The sequence below is a fragment of the Dermochelys coriacea genome, chromosome 9 (assembly GCF_009764565.3).
Source record: "Dermochelys coriacea isolate rDerCor1 chromosome 9, rDerCor1.pri.v4, whole genome shotgun sequence".
In the NCBI taxonomy this organism is placed as follows: Eukaryota; Metazoa; Chordata; order Testudines; family Dermochelyidae; genus Dermochelys; species Dermochelys coriacea.
The window spans coordinates 94,254,240-94,274,448 of NC_050076.1; the positions used below are offsets into that span (position 1 = coordinate 94,254,240).

The 20,209-nt window shown below is 39.5% G+C and overlaps 1 protein-coding gene across 10 annotated transcripts in view; it reads right to left on the minus strand.

Moving 5' to 3' along the window:
- Window positions 1-20,209, minus strand: part of AFF2 (AF4/FMR2 family member 2) — a 426,551-nt gene that overhangs the window by 31,335 nt on the left and 375,007 nt on the right. For 7 of the 10 annotated variants that reach the window (XM_038415895.2, XM_043491627.1, XM_043491629.1 and 4 more), the window contains 5 exons: window positions 14,951-15,113; window positions 13,403-14,422; window positions 11,110-11,234; window positions 3,951-4,176; window positions 114-250 (listed from right to left, as the gene is read on the minus strand). In XM_038415895.2, coding sequence (XP_038271823.1) covers window positions 114-250; window positions 3,951-4,176; window positions 11,110-11,234; window positions 13,403-14,422; window positions 14,951-15,113 — 1,671 coding nt within the window. The remainder of the gene's footprint in view (window positions 1-113; window positions 251-3,950; window positions 4,177-11,109; window positions 11,235-13,402; window positions 14,423-14,950; window positions 15,114-20,209) is intronic. The other 3 variants (XM_038415896.2, XM_043491626.1, XM_043491631.1) reach the window with 1 other exon arrangement.

A 20,209-nucleotide genomic window follows, 5' to 3' on the forward strand; every position in this document is an offset into this window, starting at 1 on the left:
TGAAGACTGTTTATTCAGACCCCAAGCATATAGCTCATATTTAACACAAATGGATTATTACACATCTAGATAAAATCTTACTCCACATGTTTGGACTGTTTAATACTACATACATGTCATCAAATGTTATTTTAGGTCTTCTTGACTCGGATTTCCCATTGGAGAGTGTAGGCATTGTAGACCAGATGTCTGTTTCTAGATGGCTGGTATCAAGGAGACTGTTTGTTGGTCTACTGTGAGATTCTTCCTCCTACGGAAGAGAATTTTCATTAACTCCTTAAACTTTGACCCAAACACCTTTATGTGTTTAAAACACTGAAATAAAACAAGAAAAACACATCATTGGCACAGCTTGAGGTTAAAATTCAGATACTTGTTCACATTTTAGGAACCTCACAAATCACCTTGCTTTCCCTTCTGCTACAAACCCACTAGATTAATTAAGCACCGTGATTAGATATTGCTCAGATACTTGGCCTCATTAACACATGCTTTCAGAAAGGTGTAAAGTCAGCATTGATACCACAGAACCCTATTGGCTAGAGACCCTTATTAAAAGTGTTGGGAGGGGAAAGAGATCCTGGAGCATTGGCTGATTATAAGCTAGAGCTACAACATAAGCAGTTAGACTAGGCAATCGGAACTCGTTTGTGAACTGTGTTTATAATCAGATGAACTAAATTACAGATTAACCAATGAACTACGGAAAAGCCCTGTAATACCTTTTAGTGGGTGAATATTTCAGATACCACTCAGTGGATAAATCAAGCATGTATCTGATGGATGATCCTGGAATTGAGGGAGGAAACAGCCTGGCTGTTTACATAACACTGTTTATTTGCTGACATATGCAATTCATTTAAAAAAAAAAGAAAAGGAGTACTTGTGGCACCTTAGAGACTAACAAATTTATTTGAGCATAAGCTTTCGTGAGCTAGAGCTCACTTCATCGGATGCATTCGGTGGAAAATACAGTGGGGATAAAACCCATTGTTTCATGTTCTCTGTGTGTGTATATAAATCTCCCCACTGTATTTTCCACCGAATGCATCTGATGAAGTGAGCTGTAGCTCATAAAAGCTTATGCTCAAATAAATTTGTTAATCTCTAAGGTGCCACAAGTACTCCTTTTCTTTTTTGCGAATACAGACTAACATGGCTGCTACTCTAAAAGCTGTTCATTTTGGCACTAATTTTGGTGGAAGCCATGTGTACTGCTCTTGCAGTTTGAAGTAAAGTGACATGATGATATCAGAAAGCAATAGGGACAAGTGAATAAGGTAAAGTAAATTGTCACTTACATTCTAATGACAGGTTTCAGAGTAGCAACCGTGTTAGTCTGTATTCGCAAAAAGAAAAGGAGTACTTGTGGCACCTTAGAGACTAACAAATTTATTAGAGCATAAGCTTTCGTGAGCTACAGCTCACTGCATCCGATGAAGTGAGCTGTAGCTCACGAAAGCTTATGCTCTAATAAATTTGTTAGTCTCTAAGGTGCCACAAGTACTCCTTTTCTTTTTACATTCTAATGTAACTTGAGTGTTTTCATTTTACAATACAAGGTTGGCAACCTTTCATGACATGGGAAATTGTGAAAAATGGGGCCAAACACATCCATTTCTGCAATGGTGAAAAGTAAATGGAAGCAAACAAGAAAATCTTGCATTACGGTAACTCCATAATTAGGGGTCCTTTCTAAAATGTTCTTAAAATTAAGCATAAATTACCATTTTTCTCTAAAAGTAGGTGTCCAATTGCTGTGAAATTTCATACCGGGTTAATTTTCATGCCCCTTGAATTTTCTAAGCAGGTTTTTTTTTTGTTTCTTTTCATAGATGTTTAAGAAGAAGCCTTTGAAACTGGCTAAAAAGTTTTCTTTGCAGCCCTATTTTTCACCGTTGACCAATATCTCTTAAAAACCCCATTGCCTATCCAGACAAAACTTGGCAGAGAGGAGGCCCCTGAGGAGAACTGCTCAAATGGGAAGATTTTTAAAAGAATGTGGAATTTATGGTCATTTTTAGCTGTTATTCTCATAATAGCTCAAGTTTATGGGCTGTGCACACAAACTAACCTGATTGATGGAGGCCAGGTGCATACAAGCCAGATAGATGGGAGAGTCTGGGTGCACAAAAGTCTGATTGATGGGATGTGGGGGTGATGGACACATACAAGCCTCACTGGTTGATGGGGACCAGGTGCACATTAGTGTGACTGGTTCAGAGGAGGAGGACGAGAGGGGCTGGGCATTAGCAGACCTGGTTGGTTGATGCTTAGGGAGTGAGTACATGCAAGCGTGACTATTTGATTGAAAAGGGGGGAATAGAGGGGAGGGAGGGAGAGAGATGGGTCCACACAAGCCTGATCGATGGGGTCCAATGCAGGCAAACCTGATTGATGGTAAGTTCAAACCTGATTGGGCGTACATAAAACCTTCCCAGGAGGAGCTATGCTTTTCTGTCAGATTTTATCCTACAGCAGAGAAGGCCTCATGTGAAGCTGCTGATGGATAAAAAATGTTCTCCTGTTGCACTTCTAACTTCCCCACATCCCGTCCCCTCACCCCTCATTCAATGCCCGCCCCTAATTAAGCCTGACAAAAAACCAAGGGAGTTCCCACACAAAAGACTTTGTTGTGAAGTGTGAAGCACTGCTACACATAGAACATGCCTGACACAAAAGCAAGGAGATGGGAAGTGAGGCCACCTAGCAGCACATAACATCTTCTCCTTCACTCACAGCCATCCACCCCTTGTGATGTCAGCTACCTTATACCATGGAACATGAATGGCAACCGCCACTGTACCCTCCAGAGGGATGCCAACCTTGCATCACTCCTTCTGCATATGCTCCTTTACCTACCTATCTTTTCCTGCCACAGTTATCTCCTATGCCAAACATCAACAACTGCCAGTATTGGGGGATAGAGTAATCTGGTAGAAGGGTGTACCCATACAGGCGACAGCAGGGCAGAGTTCAGATTCAGAGGGGTAGCAGTGTTTGTCGGTATCCACAAAAACAACGAGGAATCCGGTGGCACCTTAAAGACTAGGAGATTTATCTGGACATAAGCTTTCGTGGGTAAAAAAACACTTCTTCAGATGCAAACCACTTCCTGAGAAGGAGTTCAGATTGTGTCACATGGTCTGTAGTTTAGTGGGAAAGCGTATGCATGTGGGTGGAGGATGAGACGGTCTGTAAAGTTAGGAACTTAACTTGTTATTTGTTTGCTATTGTGGGTTTGTGTCAGGCATTTAGTGGATGTAACAACCATAACTACTCCACAACAGAGAGTTTTGTGTATTATGTAGGTATCCCAGTCAGAAAGGTCTTGAGTTGGCAGAAACCAAATCAAAGCAAACAAAGGGAAGGAGGAAAGCAGATGAAGGCAGATGAGAAAAAAAGCAAATCAGGAGGCTGCTTGTGGTAGAAATGCAGGTGCTCAGATTTGTTTTGTGAGTGTGGTACACACAGGCAATTTTTCATTGGGTTTTTATTGGGCGGTCAGTTCAATCTGCAATGCTTAGTTTAGCCCCAGTGCTTAATTAACAGCTGAGAATTTGAGGATATTCGTCATAAGAAATATGCAAACATTATAGAAAATTCATCAAAGAAGATTTTTTTTCTTTACATGTGTGGTTAAAACTACACAGGCAGGAGGAGTAATTGCAGATACTCCACTGCTGTAAATCTAGCCTATAAAGCTGAGGGACCAGGTGTTCTCGTCAGTTACACACAATGTCAAATGGATGCTTAATGCCGATCTAAAAATGGAATTTGCAATAGAGCTTGTGTACTGCTCTCAAGTGCTCCATGCCTAGCTGCTCTTCAGTGGAGGTACAGAAGGATTTAAACACAGACATTAAAAAAAAGAGAGAATCAAACAGAACAAAGCCTAGTTACTTTTGTTTTATCATGTTCACTTTCAGCAGCTCCGACCAGTTACTTACACAGATTCCTTTGGGGTTCGAAGAGGATTTGTTCTCATTCTTTCCGAATTTAGACGAAGAGGAAGAGCTGCTGGTTTGCAAGGAGGTTGTGACGCTGTTCTCTTGGCTGAAGGAGCTGTTGTCATTGCTGTGATGTCTGTGCACTGGCTCATCCAGCAGCGGGGATAACGGAGGAGGGAATGACTTCTCTTCTCTTTTCTTAGTCACCTTTTTAACTGAACTCCCGCTGCGGAGAAACAGACAAGAAGTGGTTGTGTGACAAGCCTTTGGGTATTTTTATATTCTCTACATCGCCAAACACTTGATATTATCTAACTGGAGGCCAGATTCTGTCCTCATATGACGATGAGTAGCAGGAGGCCAGTGAAGGTATAAAAGCTACTCCTGCCTTCTTTGCCTCTTCAATGACAGCAAAGGCCTTTTGTTTCAGGGGGACTATTTTGTCTGACTGTGTTAATACAGTTGTGGACACTTTAACCACTATACTGAGTCAGTCATCATCACAGAAGGCATAGGGGCCTTGATCCCCCAAAGCACGTAAGCAGATGCTTAACTTTATATGTAGGAGTAGCCCTATTTGAGGTTAAAGGGACTATTCTCATGTGTAAAGATAAAAAATGTAAATGCATTGCTGGATTGGGGCCCATATGCCTGCTCTTAGTAAATATCCATCATGCAGTACAGCATGTGAATGAACAAAATGGTTTGTAGCAGCCACCAAATAATAACCATAACAATAACATGACATTAGTTCACCTGACGAGTAAAACGGATGTGCCCCACTACAGAAAATGATTCAGAGCAGCTGACAAAAGCTCTTGAGCGAATACCAGTTAATGAATGAACCTGGTTTGGAAAATAAATATGTTTTTAACATGAAAGCTGACACGATGCTATGGCTGACTGCCTGTTTTGTATAGAAGAATGGTCACTAGTATAAAAACTGCAGCTATGTAAAATCCCCTGACTGTTTAATATGTTCATTTGGTCATGGATTTTTATTTTAGTTACTGTCCTAGTCCAGTCTATGAAGATTACTTGAATTTTAATCTTTTCTTAGACAACTAATATTGCACTACAAAGTCATTTACTTTTCATGATTATTGAGTAAAATTTTCAATAGCAAATTAAGTTAACAAAAATTTATGTGTCCCTCTTAGTCAATTTCAGTAAGTGTCAGGAATTATAGATTTACAATACCTCAAAGCAGCAAATCCGAGAGGAACAAGCAATGCAAGCTGCCTAATTTGTCAATCTGGTGATATTCAACACCATCCTCCTTATTCCAGCCTGGCTGTGTTCCACAATGTTACCAATTTTAATGATAACTGTGTCTATTTCAATCATTTTCTAATTGTGGCTTTTGTGTCAATTTTAATAATATGAAAGTGTATTAATATTCCTGAAAATTTAGTAGACTATAATCAAACAAAAACCTGATGCGCTGTACTGTCATTGCCACTCAGTCTCATTTTCGGTACGATTAATATGTGGCTAAAACTATCCTATTGAAAGCTCTTCATTATATGAAAGCTCTTCAGAACAAGGGACCTTCACCAGCACCACCTGTCTATGGCCGTACAATAGGAAGGTTACAGATACTGATTGCACAACAGACTGTTTTACTCAGAAACAGGTTGGTCAGCTGAATAAGACCAAATGAAAACAGCTGTGTACTAGGCAGCTGGGGGAACTGCCAGGGAAGGTTGGGGAAGATTTGCCATTTTCAGAAAAATGGCATTCAAAGCCTTCCTTGCATCCCTCCGATCTCCAAAATGCATTGTGGAGCTCATGTGAATTACCACAGTCCTAGGTTATAGCAACCCACAGATACACATTTGTTATCTCATTGTGCAGTTGGGAAACCAGACACAGGAAGGTCACACAGTGAGACCAAGTCAGTGGCAGAGTTAGGAGCAGGACATTCACACCTCCTGATTCTTAGACCCACGTCGTAACCACTGGACCATACTGTGAGTGAAGAGATAGACTGGTGGCTCTGGCCTAGCCCAAGATCCATTCATCCACGTGTGTGCCTGCGCCAATAGGGTACTGGAAGGTAGGTGGGAAATGGAGTCCACTTGTGAAAGAAAAGTTAGGGTGGAGTCTGTGATCCTGTCCCCACATTGGAAAGTCTGAGAGGCTCTTCTTCTCCCCAATAAACATTTTGTTGGGGAAAAGGGAGTTCGGTCTGATGGGCCCACTTCAAAAGTTTTTGCAGAAAGACTGAAGGTCAATCAATCCCCCACTTTAGGACCTAATCCAGCACCTGCTTTAGGATGTCCAGGTTGCTCAGAGCTTCCCTTGATAGTTTCGTAATCCAGCTTTTGGAATTCAGGCTATGTGGAGTCTATGACCTTTGGAAGGGGGCAATCTTAGGCAGCCACACAACAACCTTGCTAGTATTACCCAGTTGCTGCTACTAAAGGGGAAGTAAATGACAGCTAGAATAGGCTCAGTGTTGGTGGTTGGGTAGCTGGAAAAGGCAGCAACTGCCAGGCTGCCTATTCTCTTGGCTAGCGTTCCTATATATTTCAGAGAGCTGGCCTCCATTTTTGGGGCACTGCCTTCAATTTTGCACCCACACTTCAGTTGTGGGCTCAAACCTCAGTTACAGGTGCAGCTACTCAGATTTGGCATACAAGTCATTCTGTGGGAGGCGGGGCCTCAACCTAGCCACCCCAAAAATATTCCTCTGTGTGTGTGTGAGAGTGAGTGTGTATGTGTGTGTATACACACACACACACACGGGGATATTTTATCTATATCTCTCTATAAAAATTAAAACAGCAAAAGCCCTTTGACTGTTTCAGCCCCAGCTGCAGTTATTCATTTTTTTAGTTGCCCTTTCAATCCAAACAGGGTTTCAGAGAAATTAAACTGATAATTTTTGTAGCAGTGTTATCCACTTCAGACCCATGATGTTAACAATAACCTCCGTGAAATCAATTGTTACCAGTAGTTAACTGGACTGTCACTTTGCTTTGGGTTGCTAATGAGCTAGCAAACTGGTCTTTCATTGCAGTAATCACTAATTTTGAATGAATTTATTGCAATAAACACCTGGACTCAATGATTTAATTTGCTGACATGATTATTAGTTAAATTATATTTATAATCAAGTGAGAAACGTAAAAATGCATGAAAAAAATACAAGCAGAACTGATGGTCTTGTGGCTGCAGGGTTTAATCTTTGTGTCAGAGAAGGCCAATTATCAAGGAATGAGAAATCTCCCTGTCTGGTTTTTTCAGTCTTGTTTATTGTAGGGTATGAAGCAAGACACAAGGGAGTCAGTGTATGAAGGATGAAGAATTTTCATCTACTCTCAAATTTCAAGAGCCATTCTTTACCCTTACTTTATCCACTCATTGTAGTCTGCTATAGTATCTCTGGCCCATTAGTGAGACAAAGCCACTGTCTATGCCAATCACTTGGCTTTACCTTCCTTTCACTCTCCCTGTCCCCAAAGAAATGCTTCACACTGATGGTGTATCTAATCTTCTGCAGGGGGTTAGCAGGAAAAAGTCACTCTCACATTAGGTTGGACCATGTGGCAACAACTGAATGAAGCTGAAGTCTTTGTCACAGATGTACTAGGGTAGTTTTACTGTGAACAACACTATAATGAAAGCTGTCGTGACTACCCAAGGGACCAGCAAATATATGTTGCCTAGTACAGGTGCATCTTTAACTAAAGGTCAAACAAACCTATACTGAAAATCTTAGCAATACTCTAAAATGACTGCTTAAGACAGACTCTTGTCTGCTAGCTCTTGTGCATGTTTGGGCTGTATGGGTTTAATTTGAAAACCAGAATCCCATATCTGCAAATCAGTTGTTACACATGTACAAATGCTGGCAAGGAGCTGTCTAATAACTGGACTGTGCCCACAAATTAGGTAGTTAGACATTAATTGCCATCACCTGCATGTGCAATTAATTACACCTGCAAAATTGCTCTTGCAAGTAAATAACTGTATTAACAAAGATAATAAAATAATAACAAAAATAAAATTGCTAATGCAAAATGGTTGGCTGATCTATTAAATTAAAAAAAAGCTCTGTATGCTTAGTGTCCAAAGCAATCTTTAGAAAACAGATATTTAGGTCAACTTGAGATCCTATACTCTTGGAATACAATACTTAATTTCTGAACCACTAAACCACCTCTCTGCTTCTGTTATCCTGTGGACTTAATAAGGAAAGATTGTACAAAAATGTTATTTGTCTGCCCTAAAATGAAAAACCAATATGGAGTTAATACAATTTTCATCAAGTATGTATAAAATTAATTAATCCAATCCTCCCTAACTTACAAACTTTACAATTCACAGTAAAAAAAAAATGGTGGTCTCCTCCCACTTTTCAGAAAGATTTAGTATCCTAGGGAATGACCCTAAACCCACAAGTGAACGGAAAGACTCCCATTGACTTCAAGGCCCTAGTGTAATAGGGAGGTTTCATGTTACTAAAAATACATTCGCAAGCACATTATGACATATTAGAAATAATTAAAATTGAACTGCAATTATTAAAATAATTATATATAGTATATCTTGGTTCAGATCTGGGAAAAGGCAAACACTCAGGATTATGTATAAGAATATACAAGTACATGGATGCCTAATTGTTTATGCAATTACTATGGCTGCATAATGAAAATGGGGTATTTGTGTGTGCAAGTGGTTATTAGGTGCATACCTGACCATCTGAGCATGCAAATGCCCAGTTTACTTGTGCAATTATGGAAACAGCATGTGCAAATTAGGCATTTAATTGCCAAAACATTGATGCATGTGGCTTTCTAAAAACCTGTCTTTGTGATATGGTATCCTTACTTGTTCTCTTGTTTCTGTTCATTGACGGCCAGGTTTAAAGGTAATTAGGCACTTTTGAAAATCCTAGTAGGCACCTATTGCATTGCTAGACACCTAAATACTTTTTAAAATATAACTCCCTGGATCCTGATACTTCAATCGTATCTGTGTGGTGGATCCTTGTGCCCAATGAGGGTCTGCATACATGCAAAGATTAATTCACTTGGACATGATTGTGGGATTGGGCTTTACTTGCTATTTCACAATAGTTCTCACAATAATTAAATACAGATTATCAAGGCTCTACTGTATTAATATGTAGAACCGTTGGGAATAAAATTTGGGGCTTAAGTGATATGCCTCTCTTTTACTATTTTGCCACTGCAGTGTTATTTCCCCCCTACCTTTGAATCGGTGAATGGTTTGGACTCATTTTTTGCAGTTTATCCCTGATGGAAAATAGAACTGCTCCTGCTTAAAAATAATCTGGGACTATGCAGAAATTTGTCATTACACGTTCAATCCCCTAGTTTTGGGATCAGGGTTGATCTACATTCAGCTGCACATCACTGGGAGTTGCAGACCTGAATGATCAAACAACATAGGATTTGTTTAAAATGAACTCGGAGGATATTAATAATGAACTCGACGTGATACAGGCCTCAATCATGTCAGTGGCTAAGGAGTCAAAAAATTTTGGTTCACAATTCACAGCGGGTGAGAGAAAAAGCTAACATATGGAAATAACTATTGATGGACACAATTATATTTCAACCGAGAATACCAAAGGTTTGAAAGCTCTAAGGAATCAAATTAATGACCTGAAAAACAAGCTCAAATTAAGAAACATCAGGTTGGGGGTGGATCCTTAGGGCTTATTTGAGTCAGGAAAAGAATTTTTTTGTAATGGATAATGGAAGTGGTGGGGATGGATAATTTTTGATTCCCTCTGCAATATATCTCAGCTCATTGTATTTTCAGGAATGACAACTGGGAACACCCATTATGATGCTTACTGAATGTGCAACATTTTATGGACCATATCATCACCTGCAAATCATCTGCCTTTTCCAGACTCAATGACATCGAGGACCAGACTCTGATCTAATTTTCAGTGGTGTAATTCTGGACAAAGTGGAGTTAATCTCTAGCTAAAGCAGTCTAAATAAGATTATAATCTACTCTGTAGACTTCCTGATGGCTTTAAAAGATGTGAATTAAATAATTAAATTCAGAACTTCTTCATAAATTTAAATATTGACACTATGATATCTTTTCCCAAGATCATGTACTTTCTGGGCCTGAATCTTTGCTTGCACCAGTGGAAATCAGAAGTTACACCTCTGAAGCCAATAAAAGTGCAAAACTGATAGGCTTTCTCTCTATTTACAAAAAGAAAAGGAGTACTTTGGCACCTTAGAGACTAACAAATTTATTAGAGCATAAGCTTTCGTGAGCTACAGCTCACTTCATCGCATCCGATGAAGTGAGCTGTAGCTCACGAAAGCTTATGCTCTAATAAATTTGTTAGTCTCTAAGGTGCCACAAGTACTCCTTTTCTTTTTGCGAATACAGACTAACACGGCTGCTACTCTGAAATCTCTATTTACAGAATGTTAATCCTGTGATTATAATACTATTAAATGTAATTCATGTGGTGCCTGATTGCTGATGCATTATAGCCATTTCAAACAAAATGCAATACTTCAGAGAGATACCAATTATACGGTTATATGTACCCTGGAAAATAAAAGTGCTACTTAAAGTTAAGTACTTTCTATTAGCCTTGTACTGTATGAGGTTAACATGCCAGGACTCCACTTGGCATTTGGCAGGACTGCTCCATAGTTCAGGCGGAATCCTATTTAGAATAAGGACTTTGTTCCACAATTAGAATCAGACAATACTGTAACAAAAACATCATTTTATTTTATATACATCTATTTATAAGGGCCAAATCCTGATCCTACTGAGGTTAATGGCAAAACCCACTGTTGGTGTCAGTAAAACCAAGATTTGGCCCTCAGAAAACAGATTTCTTTTTCAGAAGAAAACTCCCAGTCTTCAGGGTAGGGATAATCAGGGCAGCATGGACCTGGCTGAGAGGACAGGATACACGTGTATATCCACCCTTCAGTGGCTCCGTGATATTGTGGTTTCCGTGAGTCCAGCAAAAGGATAGCTCAAGTCCATTCAGAAAACATGGATCCCTCTACATGACAGATGGGAGCAATGACACCAAGCCACTGGGCAACAGCCATGCTTTATCACAGAGTTCCACAACAAATACTTTTGAAGAGCATGGTTATTAAATCACAGATTAGTATTAAGAAATACTTACTCTTTAGTGCTGGTTAATCTGTGATTAGGTATCGGAGAAATACACGGTGGAAGTAGGCATGAGGCTGAGGTGTCCTCAAGGCGCTGTTTCTTGGTTTCAACAAATGTATCCAAGCTTTCAGACTGCTTGAACAAAATAAGAACAGCTTGAAAAATGCAGCATCTAAGCACAAATTCACCTTACCATTAAGAGAACGTCAAGAATCTCGGCATAATTCCTTTGTAGTAGCAGCAGCTAAAATACTGATATCTAAGAGAAGTGAAAATAATTAAAAAAAAGGCCTAAATGTGCTGATCTGTGTTGCGAACACATGACTAAGTTATATAAAAACTAACCCAGATGGATAATTGTAAAGCAAATGCTTCACTTTACTATAGTTTGCTTCTGTATTGCATCATAATGAATAAATAATCAAGATCTAAGGACCTGATCCTGCAAAATCTTATTCACATGAATATCTTTTACTCATTAATATATTTGAAGTCAATGAGACAACTTTCATAAGTAAGGATTACACAGATGACTAAGAGGCTGCAGGCCTGAGCCCTAAAGTGTAGTGATTAGCAAGGGGTAGATGGTTCAAAATTTACCTTGACAGATTCCCTGTTGCATGACCTCAGTGCCTGAACTAAGAAGATATAAGTAAAGCTGATTACTGCTCTGTCACTGGAACCTTCATATCGTCTCTCAAGTCCATGAGCTTGTGCCTTAAATAAATCTTTTAATAAAATTATTTTGAAACCCAAATCAGCCTCTTCATGCCATGTTTTAAACATGTGCAGCACAAACCCTAATTAAATTGCTTTCTCCTGCGTCACCGTGAGCAGCGATACTGATGAGCATACAACAACCAAAATGGAAGAGAAAGGGCTATTTTAGTACTCAGCTGAGTATTTTCATTCTAGCGGAATGCCCAAGCACCCAGAGAGTGTACCTTTTCATCTTGGGAGTTCCTGATCCAAAGCCCCAGCTAATGCAGTGAGGAGGTTCCCCCACTCTTTTAGATAACCCATCACATTCCTTGAGCCCTAGGTTTAGCTACCAGTACTGTAGTCTTCTTCTAGCCAGGATTCTTACTGACTATCACCCCACTGAGTTAGCAAATCTACAAGTTATTAGCATATTATTTGCATAAACCCTAGCACACATGTGCATGCACACAAAATACACATTCACACAATGCCTTTCTTTCTGCATAATTTTAATTCATAGGCCAGAGTAAAACCAGAGATTCAGCTCCTGCAGACCTTACTCGTGAATATTCCCACTTAAATCAATGTGAGTATTCATACGAGTAAGGGCTGCAGGCCTTTGTATGTATTAACTCCCTCCTTCTGTCGTCAGACTACTCTAAATCAGCATTTTAATGCAGTTCAAGAGGCCAATAGAACTGACAGCTGAAGTCACATTCCCAGTGATTTATAAAATTTGGGGTATAAAAATATTAAATGATGTCTTCTCTCTGAAAGACCAGAGCATAACCATTTCAGCTGGAAAATCCCTCTACAAAAATTCATTTATGATATAAAACCTCCCTTTCTTTCTGAAAGCACATTTTAGTTTGAAGCATACTGTCATATCCCACAAGACAGAATACCCTTGGGCATAAATAACATAAAACACATGATAAAACATAGTCCCTTAAGTCAAAATATATTCTGCATTTCAGGTAGTTGCAAAGGGGGAACAGCTAGTTAAGCAAATCGTATTTCTATAAATCACGTTTGTTTATATAACAAAATTATATTTTTAAAGGCAGAATTCATCAGTGGCATAAGCCAGTACTACTCCACTGACTTGAATGAAGCGGTGCCTAAGTCAGTGGTGAATCAGCTTGTAACTCTCCAGACAACAAAAACCTGCCTTCCAAACAGAAGTCACATTTTCTGGGTACAATCAAACCTCAGTAATTTGCACTAGTTCTTGGGAATCCCACTGCAGATTACTGAACACTGCAAATGAATGGGAAAGGGAGCAACCGCAATGGAAAAGCACAAAAGACACATCACCAAATAAACATTGTTCATTGATTTTTGACAATTAGAGTTTGGTTTTAAATACTTTATGATGAAAATTCACAATGCACTGGTAAATGTAGTGTAGCATCTTTTGTAAAAAAACAATCATGTCTTAGTAATATGATTCCTCTACAGAACTGTCTCTTCAATTAAATCTTTGTGGAGAGGTTTTGGGGCGGGTATGAAGAAATGCAGATCGCTGAGGTTCTATCTGGTACTACTCAGCTGACACATGGAAATAGAGTGGTTTCCCTTGGACTATAAAAATTACTTACCTTGTGCTTCCTTTTGGATTTTGTGGAGGGCTTTTCAGCTGCTGTGGTGGGGGACTCTCGAGATTGTCTCCTGTGTTTCACATTTGCCTCTCGTGGTTCAGTTTTCACAGCCACAGTCTCACAAGGCTCTTGTCCAGGTATTCTAGAGAGTAAACTAAGATCTATTTTCACCCAAAGAGATTTGAGTTCTTCATATTCCCTCAGCGGGGACAGAAGTTCATTTTGCACAATTGGAATTGGTGAAAAGAGTTGTTCCTCTAAATCATTGCTAGTCTGGTCTATCGATGTGTTGCTGCTGTTGCTAGTTAAACTACTTACACTGAGGATGTTACTACTAGAGTCCTTTACTTTGATGCCATTGGCAGGCCCACTGAAAGCTGGTAATGTTTTAGCCTGCAGGCTCTCTTCCTGGTCTGTGTTTGAATCAGAAGTAGATGAATCGGTTTCAATAAATTCACGGGATTTAGGGACAGTTTTGCTCGGGCCTCTGTACTTTTTCTTCTCAGAAGCAAGTCCCGTGCTAGTCCTTGGTTCTTTTCTCGGAGCTGTCTTTCCAACTGCTGCTTTTGTGCGAACCTTTGGCTGCTCTGGTGGTTCCTGTGTATCTTTTTCTTTGGGAGTGTTGCTGGTATTATTTGGTTTGGGCCAGTTATACTCTTCTACACTGGAAGTCCTTTCTACCTTTTTGGGTTGCTTTTTCCCAGGAGTCCTTTGTGAAGTTGGCTCATTATGAGCTGGTGACTTCTGCTTGGAGCTTTTTGTCTCTGGAGTTTTCTGGGCAACTCGTGGTTTGGCTTTCTCCCGAATGGGACTAAGGACGGCCCTGTCTTTGGAATCGTGCTGGGGCACACTATTATTAAGCTTCCCTTTGTTTTGTCCTTCAGTCTGTTGGCTGCTCTGAGATTGAGAACTGTTCTCGCTATGAGTCTCATTTTGGTTGTTGATAATGGTCTTGTTATGGGGAGTCACTTTATTTAGCCATTTATCCAGCTGCCACTTGTTTGTTGAGGGAGGTTCAGGCTGCAGATCGAAGAATGATAGGAAACAAATCTTAGAGAAGCAATGCATTTTAGTTTAAACCACAATTACATTTTTAACACAGCCTTTTTATTTCAGTTAATCAGTGATTATTGCTACTTTTACTATAGAACTTATGGTTAATTAGGCTTCCTTAGCTAGTTTACAATGTGGATCTGGAGAAATTTAATACAATGAAAAAGTTAAGCAGGTCCCTGAAGATATATTTTTTGTCATGTTGCCTTTCCTTCGTCCCAGACAAATACTGTGTCAATAAAATCTTCTCTGGTACTGGGCAAAAATCTAAATATTTCTCTGAAGTAATTGAAATGTGGGCCAGAAGGTTTCTCCCAAAGCTAAAAAGAGTGTGTGGATCATGTGTTTGACAGCATAAAGGGAAAAGAAAGGAAATAACAATAACAACAGAATAGGACTTTTATGTTTTCTGAAGGATAAAAGGATTTTGATTTCAGTGACAAGGCTTTTTCCTGAGAGTGTGCTGGGAGAAGAAGCTTGAATTCATAGCTTTACCTCCGGAGTTGCACTGCGCGACTCTTCGTTACACTCACTGTCACTGGAGCTGCTTTCGCTGTCGGAATCGGACTCGGAGCTGCTCTCGGACTCACTGGAGCTCCCGGAGCCTCCGCTGGAATGTGCTAAAACTGCACCGTGTGCTGTCTGCAGAGGAAGGCCACTGCGGGGAAAGACAGACATTCAGCTGAATATGCTCCTTGCCCAATTTTTATGTTAAAAGTTTAACCTAGAAAAATTGATGGTGATGACCCTGGTCATGTAGTCCATACTTTGCCACAATTCCCATTCACTTCATTTTGACTTCACAAAGTCTCAAATGGGAATTTTGCTCTGTAAGGACTGAAAGATCCAGCCACCATTTGTAAACACTTTGGGTTTATGCTTCACGGGACACATTTATGATGCTGTTAATAATAATAAATAATAATAGTAATAATAATAATAACAATCCAATGAGAAACAGCTTAGTGCCACAAGTTTGAGCTTATTAGGGTTGCAAAAACTAACATTCATACTTAAATAATTTACAAATGGAAAAAATGGTCTCTTCATTTTTTGTCAGTACATTTATAATTGATGTCCAAATGAGAGACATTAGGAAACTAATATTGGACATAACGCTTCATTTTAAATTAATGCTTTTTAGTGTTTTACACTGTAGGATACAAAAGCTACAGATTTATGACAACTCTCCAGAGGTTCCACGGATTCTTTATTTGTAGTTGGTTTTTCCACTCATGCTTGTGATAGTGCACTAAGAACATGGAGTCCCTGTTGGAAATGAACATTCCTAGAGCATTTACTTTTCAGCACTGCCCCCTTCCCCTTCCAATTTATGAAAAGACCCTCTACTGTCATCTTTTTCAGCATTTATTTTAACACCAATGGGTGTAAAGGAACCCTGTTTTTAGTATTATGGAAGTTTGCCAATCAGAGTCTTTAAAAACTCATTTTTAATTTTCAGATTTTTGTCAGAGAGATAACCATAAGATTTTATGTCTGTTCAACTGATCTATACTGCAACTGATTGATTTTAAATTTGTGAAGCTGACAAAGCAAAGTGTTTGAAAACGGACACAATTTACTAGTACTCCTTTATGGATATCCAATACTTCACCTTAATATATCAGATGATGTGTGAGTCACATACAGAAACATCTTTGCAAGCCTAGGGGTTTTCTGTGAGCAATAATCCTTATTTTACCCTCTCGTAACTCTCTATTCTCCTTTTTTCCAAGGACTCCAGCCACATATGGAAGTGCTCTCCCTGATCCCAATCAAACCAGTTCAATATGGGTGAGTACACGAGGAACCCTCACAAGAAAGACGCAGTAACCAACAAACTTGGACGGGTGAGGGCCATAAAAATTCTGTGTCTGATTCCATTCTACTATAGTTGGTGGAAATGTTGCCCCGACTTCAATGGCAGCCAATCTACCCCTTAATTCTTCCCTCTTTGTAACCTACTTTCTCTTCACACCCATGTACTTAGCTGTTTGTATACCCCATACCTCACCCCATGGCTGGGAAGGTAATTATCTCTCTAAGCACTGCAATGTCCCTCCCCCTCTCACCACTAGTGGGAGTGGAAAAGTCTTCTCACAATATGCCCTCCCATCCTTAAAGAGATTCCTCTTCTAATCTAAATGTTAATGATTACATCTCAAGTGAACTATGCAGATGAAAAGGGCCCTGCTTGGACAGGAAAGAAAAAAAACCACCAAATGAAGTTGTAACTTGCAAGTTTCAAGTATGCTAGCAACATGGCTAATATCATGATACTTGTAATAAACTAACATGTATGTGCACCATTGACCTCTGTTGGATGGAATCAGAACTGTCCAGATTTGCATTATTGGGCCTCTTTTAATAGCTAGTGCAGATTCTTCTTTGGCTCTAGAAATAGAGATTGATGCTTTTTGGAACTGAAGGGTCTAACCATCTATCCCTGGCATAGCTGTTAAGGCTTGAGTAGCCACAGTTTCCAGTATAGCAGCAACCATCAAATTCCTAAGTGATTGTGAACTTATCACAGTATTAATGAATAGTTTCTTACTTGTGACTGACCCAGGTATGAGCACCAAACTGTACTCACTTTGGCCCTTATTTGGGAAAGCATCTCTAGTCAGGAAAGGTGCTTCGTCCTATTGAAGTCAATGTGACTTAAGCCCATGCTTATAGTTAAGAACATGCTAAAGTGCTTTGCTGAATTGAGGCCTAAGAATGGAGGTTACAAAAATGCAGAATGAAAGTCTCATCAGGTACCTGTCCTGCCATTTTAATAGTTTTGTTATATGTCCACTGACAAAACATCTGGGTGCCTTGTGGTTCATTATGAAACCAACTATCTGCTTGAGTAGTGATAGACCACTAACTTAGTTGCTCATTAAATGCACAAAAGTATTTTTAAAAACCCAAACAAAAAACAAAAAACCCAAACAAAAACCAAGCCAAACCAAACCCAGGGAAACGTCACTTCAATAAATTAATAGTAGAACCGGTCAAAAGAAAATATCAAATGAATATTTTTGCCCACAAGAAAAAGAAATGGATTAACCAACATCAAAATTTTAGGAATATGGTGATTTTGACCATTTTGTTTATGATTTTTTGGGGACATTACTGAATTTGAAAATGAAATTAGACATTTTGTGCTTCATTTCAATTTTTGTAAACCAAAAAATTCCAATTTTCGTTTTCAGTTTTGGGATTTTGTTTGGGGGAGGGGGATGTTCCGTCTGGTGACAAAAATTCATTATTCACATTTTCCCCCTGCTTTCTAACTAGTAAAAGAAAGAAAACAGTAACAAAGTGTTAGAATATGAGGAAAAGCCTTCTTTCCAATTAGAAAAGGGGGGAAACAGTAAAAATGGGTGACAGCTATGTTTTTCCCACCTCATCACACTTTCTACCTTTTCCCCTGCTTTCCAGTGGAAAAGAGGTCAGAAATAGGGAGAGAAAGGGGACAAATCCATGAAAATCCCCAAATCAAATTGGAAAACCAACGTTTTTCAGTCTCCAAAAATGAAAATAAACCACAAAATGTTGACACGTCAATGTGATGATAAATACTTTCATCTGAAACTGTCAAAATGTTTTGGATTGACATTTCTGAATTGAAAATTTTTGGACCTTTTTGTTTTGTGAAAAGTTTCAGTATTTCAGCTTTTCATCCCCATTCAGGATGGAAACAAATGTTGAAACCTCACAATTTCCTGACCTGCTGATATGATTAGCCAGCTATATCTATGAGGAAATATGCAAGCTTTATGTGGTGCTCTTAGAGTTTTCAAATGCGGGTTCTGGCTGAATGACAGAGCAAATGAAATAAAATAATAATAATACCTTGCTTTATCTAGTGTTTTTCCTCAGGAGAGATCAAAGTGCATTACCAAGGAGATAAAACACCATTATCCCCATTTTACAGATGGGGAAACTTTTGAGGCATAGGAAGGTAACGTGATTTGGCCAAGGTCAATCAGCAGGCCAGTGACCAAACCAGGAATATAATCCATGTCTCCTGAGTCTCAGGTCTGGGCTCTACACCTTAGAAATGCTCTGTTGAGGGCAGTGGAAAGTTCACTCTACATCATATCTGATACAACGGATAAAAACTCCTACAATGGATCAAAGTGGGAGAGGCTGGTCTCTTAGTAGCCAGATCCCAGATCATTCAGGCCTTTAAACATAACCTATACTGTGAAGTGTATCTGGAAGTGAATAGGTACTGTAGCCAGTACATGCACATCTAAAACATGTAGGTGAGGTCTGTATCTGTGACAGAAAGCTCAAAGAGCAAGAACAAAACCATGGAAATAGATGTCAGACCCAACCTGGCCTTATTTTCTTTCTTGTTGCACACCATTCCCAGAGAACTTCTCATGGGCGAAACATTACTGAATAACATAGTTGGGCAAACTTGCAGGAGGAACCAGACAGACTCAAAATAATGTTTCTTTTACAAAACACAATGAGGTCATATTTGTCTTTCATCTAGGCTAATAAAATTATGCCTTACCTACATCAGGCAGTTTGATGCTGCAGACATCATTACCAAACTAGAGTTTTTAAAGGAAATGTATTCACTTTTCATCATGCATTTAAGAGTAACCCTGTTTGTATGCATGGCCACACAATCAGATAAGACCTGAAATGCCTTTCTTAACATCTCACAAAGCTAAAGATAAAGAACATCTTGCATATAGCTCCATGCACAATCAACTTCTAATAATGCTGTTCAGCAGAATAGAAGAATGTATACAGACCTTTCACACAGAAGTGAATGGGGAAAAAAAACCCCCTCATTTCCAAGGGGGAGATGAGTTTAATGGAGAGATTATAGTTCCTTTAAAAAAAATCAAAATCAAAATCTGCCTTTCAGTGAAAAAATATTGGTTGGTTTGAACTCTCCCCCGAGGCCACTTTTGGCTCTAAGCCTAGAAAGTGGTTTTCTATAAAGATTACAGGGCTGATCCTGAAAACATTTACTCAAGGGAGTAGCACTTACTTGAGTGGGACTGACTCACGTGAGCATGGACTGAACAAATTGAGGTTTGCATCTTTAAGAGAAATGCAAAGCAAGCGTTGCTGTGTTGCTAGGTTCCAGCCCAGGAATGCCATCCCGGATGAGATTTGAAACTGATTTAAAGCATTTTATCAACAAGAAACAAGCCTTCAGAGTGACTAGAGGGGGCAGAAAGCTTTGGTATTTGGGCCGCTGGGCTGTTATTTTCCAGTAGGAGCTGAGTGTTCCCTCTGTCTCTGAATATTTACAAACTACGTTTCTGTCTCTTTGGAACTAAACATAAGAAATGATGCTGCTGCACAAAAGAGTGAAACACGGTCTGGGCAAAGAGCATGCAAATGAAAAACAGTCAATTACTCTTGTTGGTGATTGCAGGCCCCAGGGACCTGCTATGCAGACACAGAGTGAGAGACAGTCCTTGCCCCAAAGAGCTTGCAATGTGAGCAGACAAAGCAATTACTGGAAGTGTCATATATCTCTGGTCTTGGAACTGAACCCTGCTCTCCGGAGGCCCAGATGAGCGCCTCTCAAGTTAGCAGAACAAGGTGCTTGGTCCTATTTTTCAGTTTATTCTTCCTTTACCACATGCTCCTTTCCCAGTACTCTGCACTCTAGCTCCACCCTGCAGGGAAGCAGATTGTGAACTACGTAGACCATGAGCAGTGACTGTAGCCGTGGGTTGACTATGAAGAAACAGACACAGTACTCGCAAAAAGAAAAGGAGTACTTTA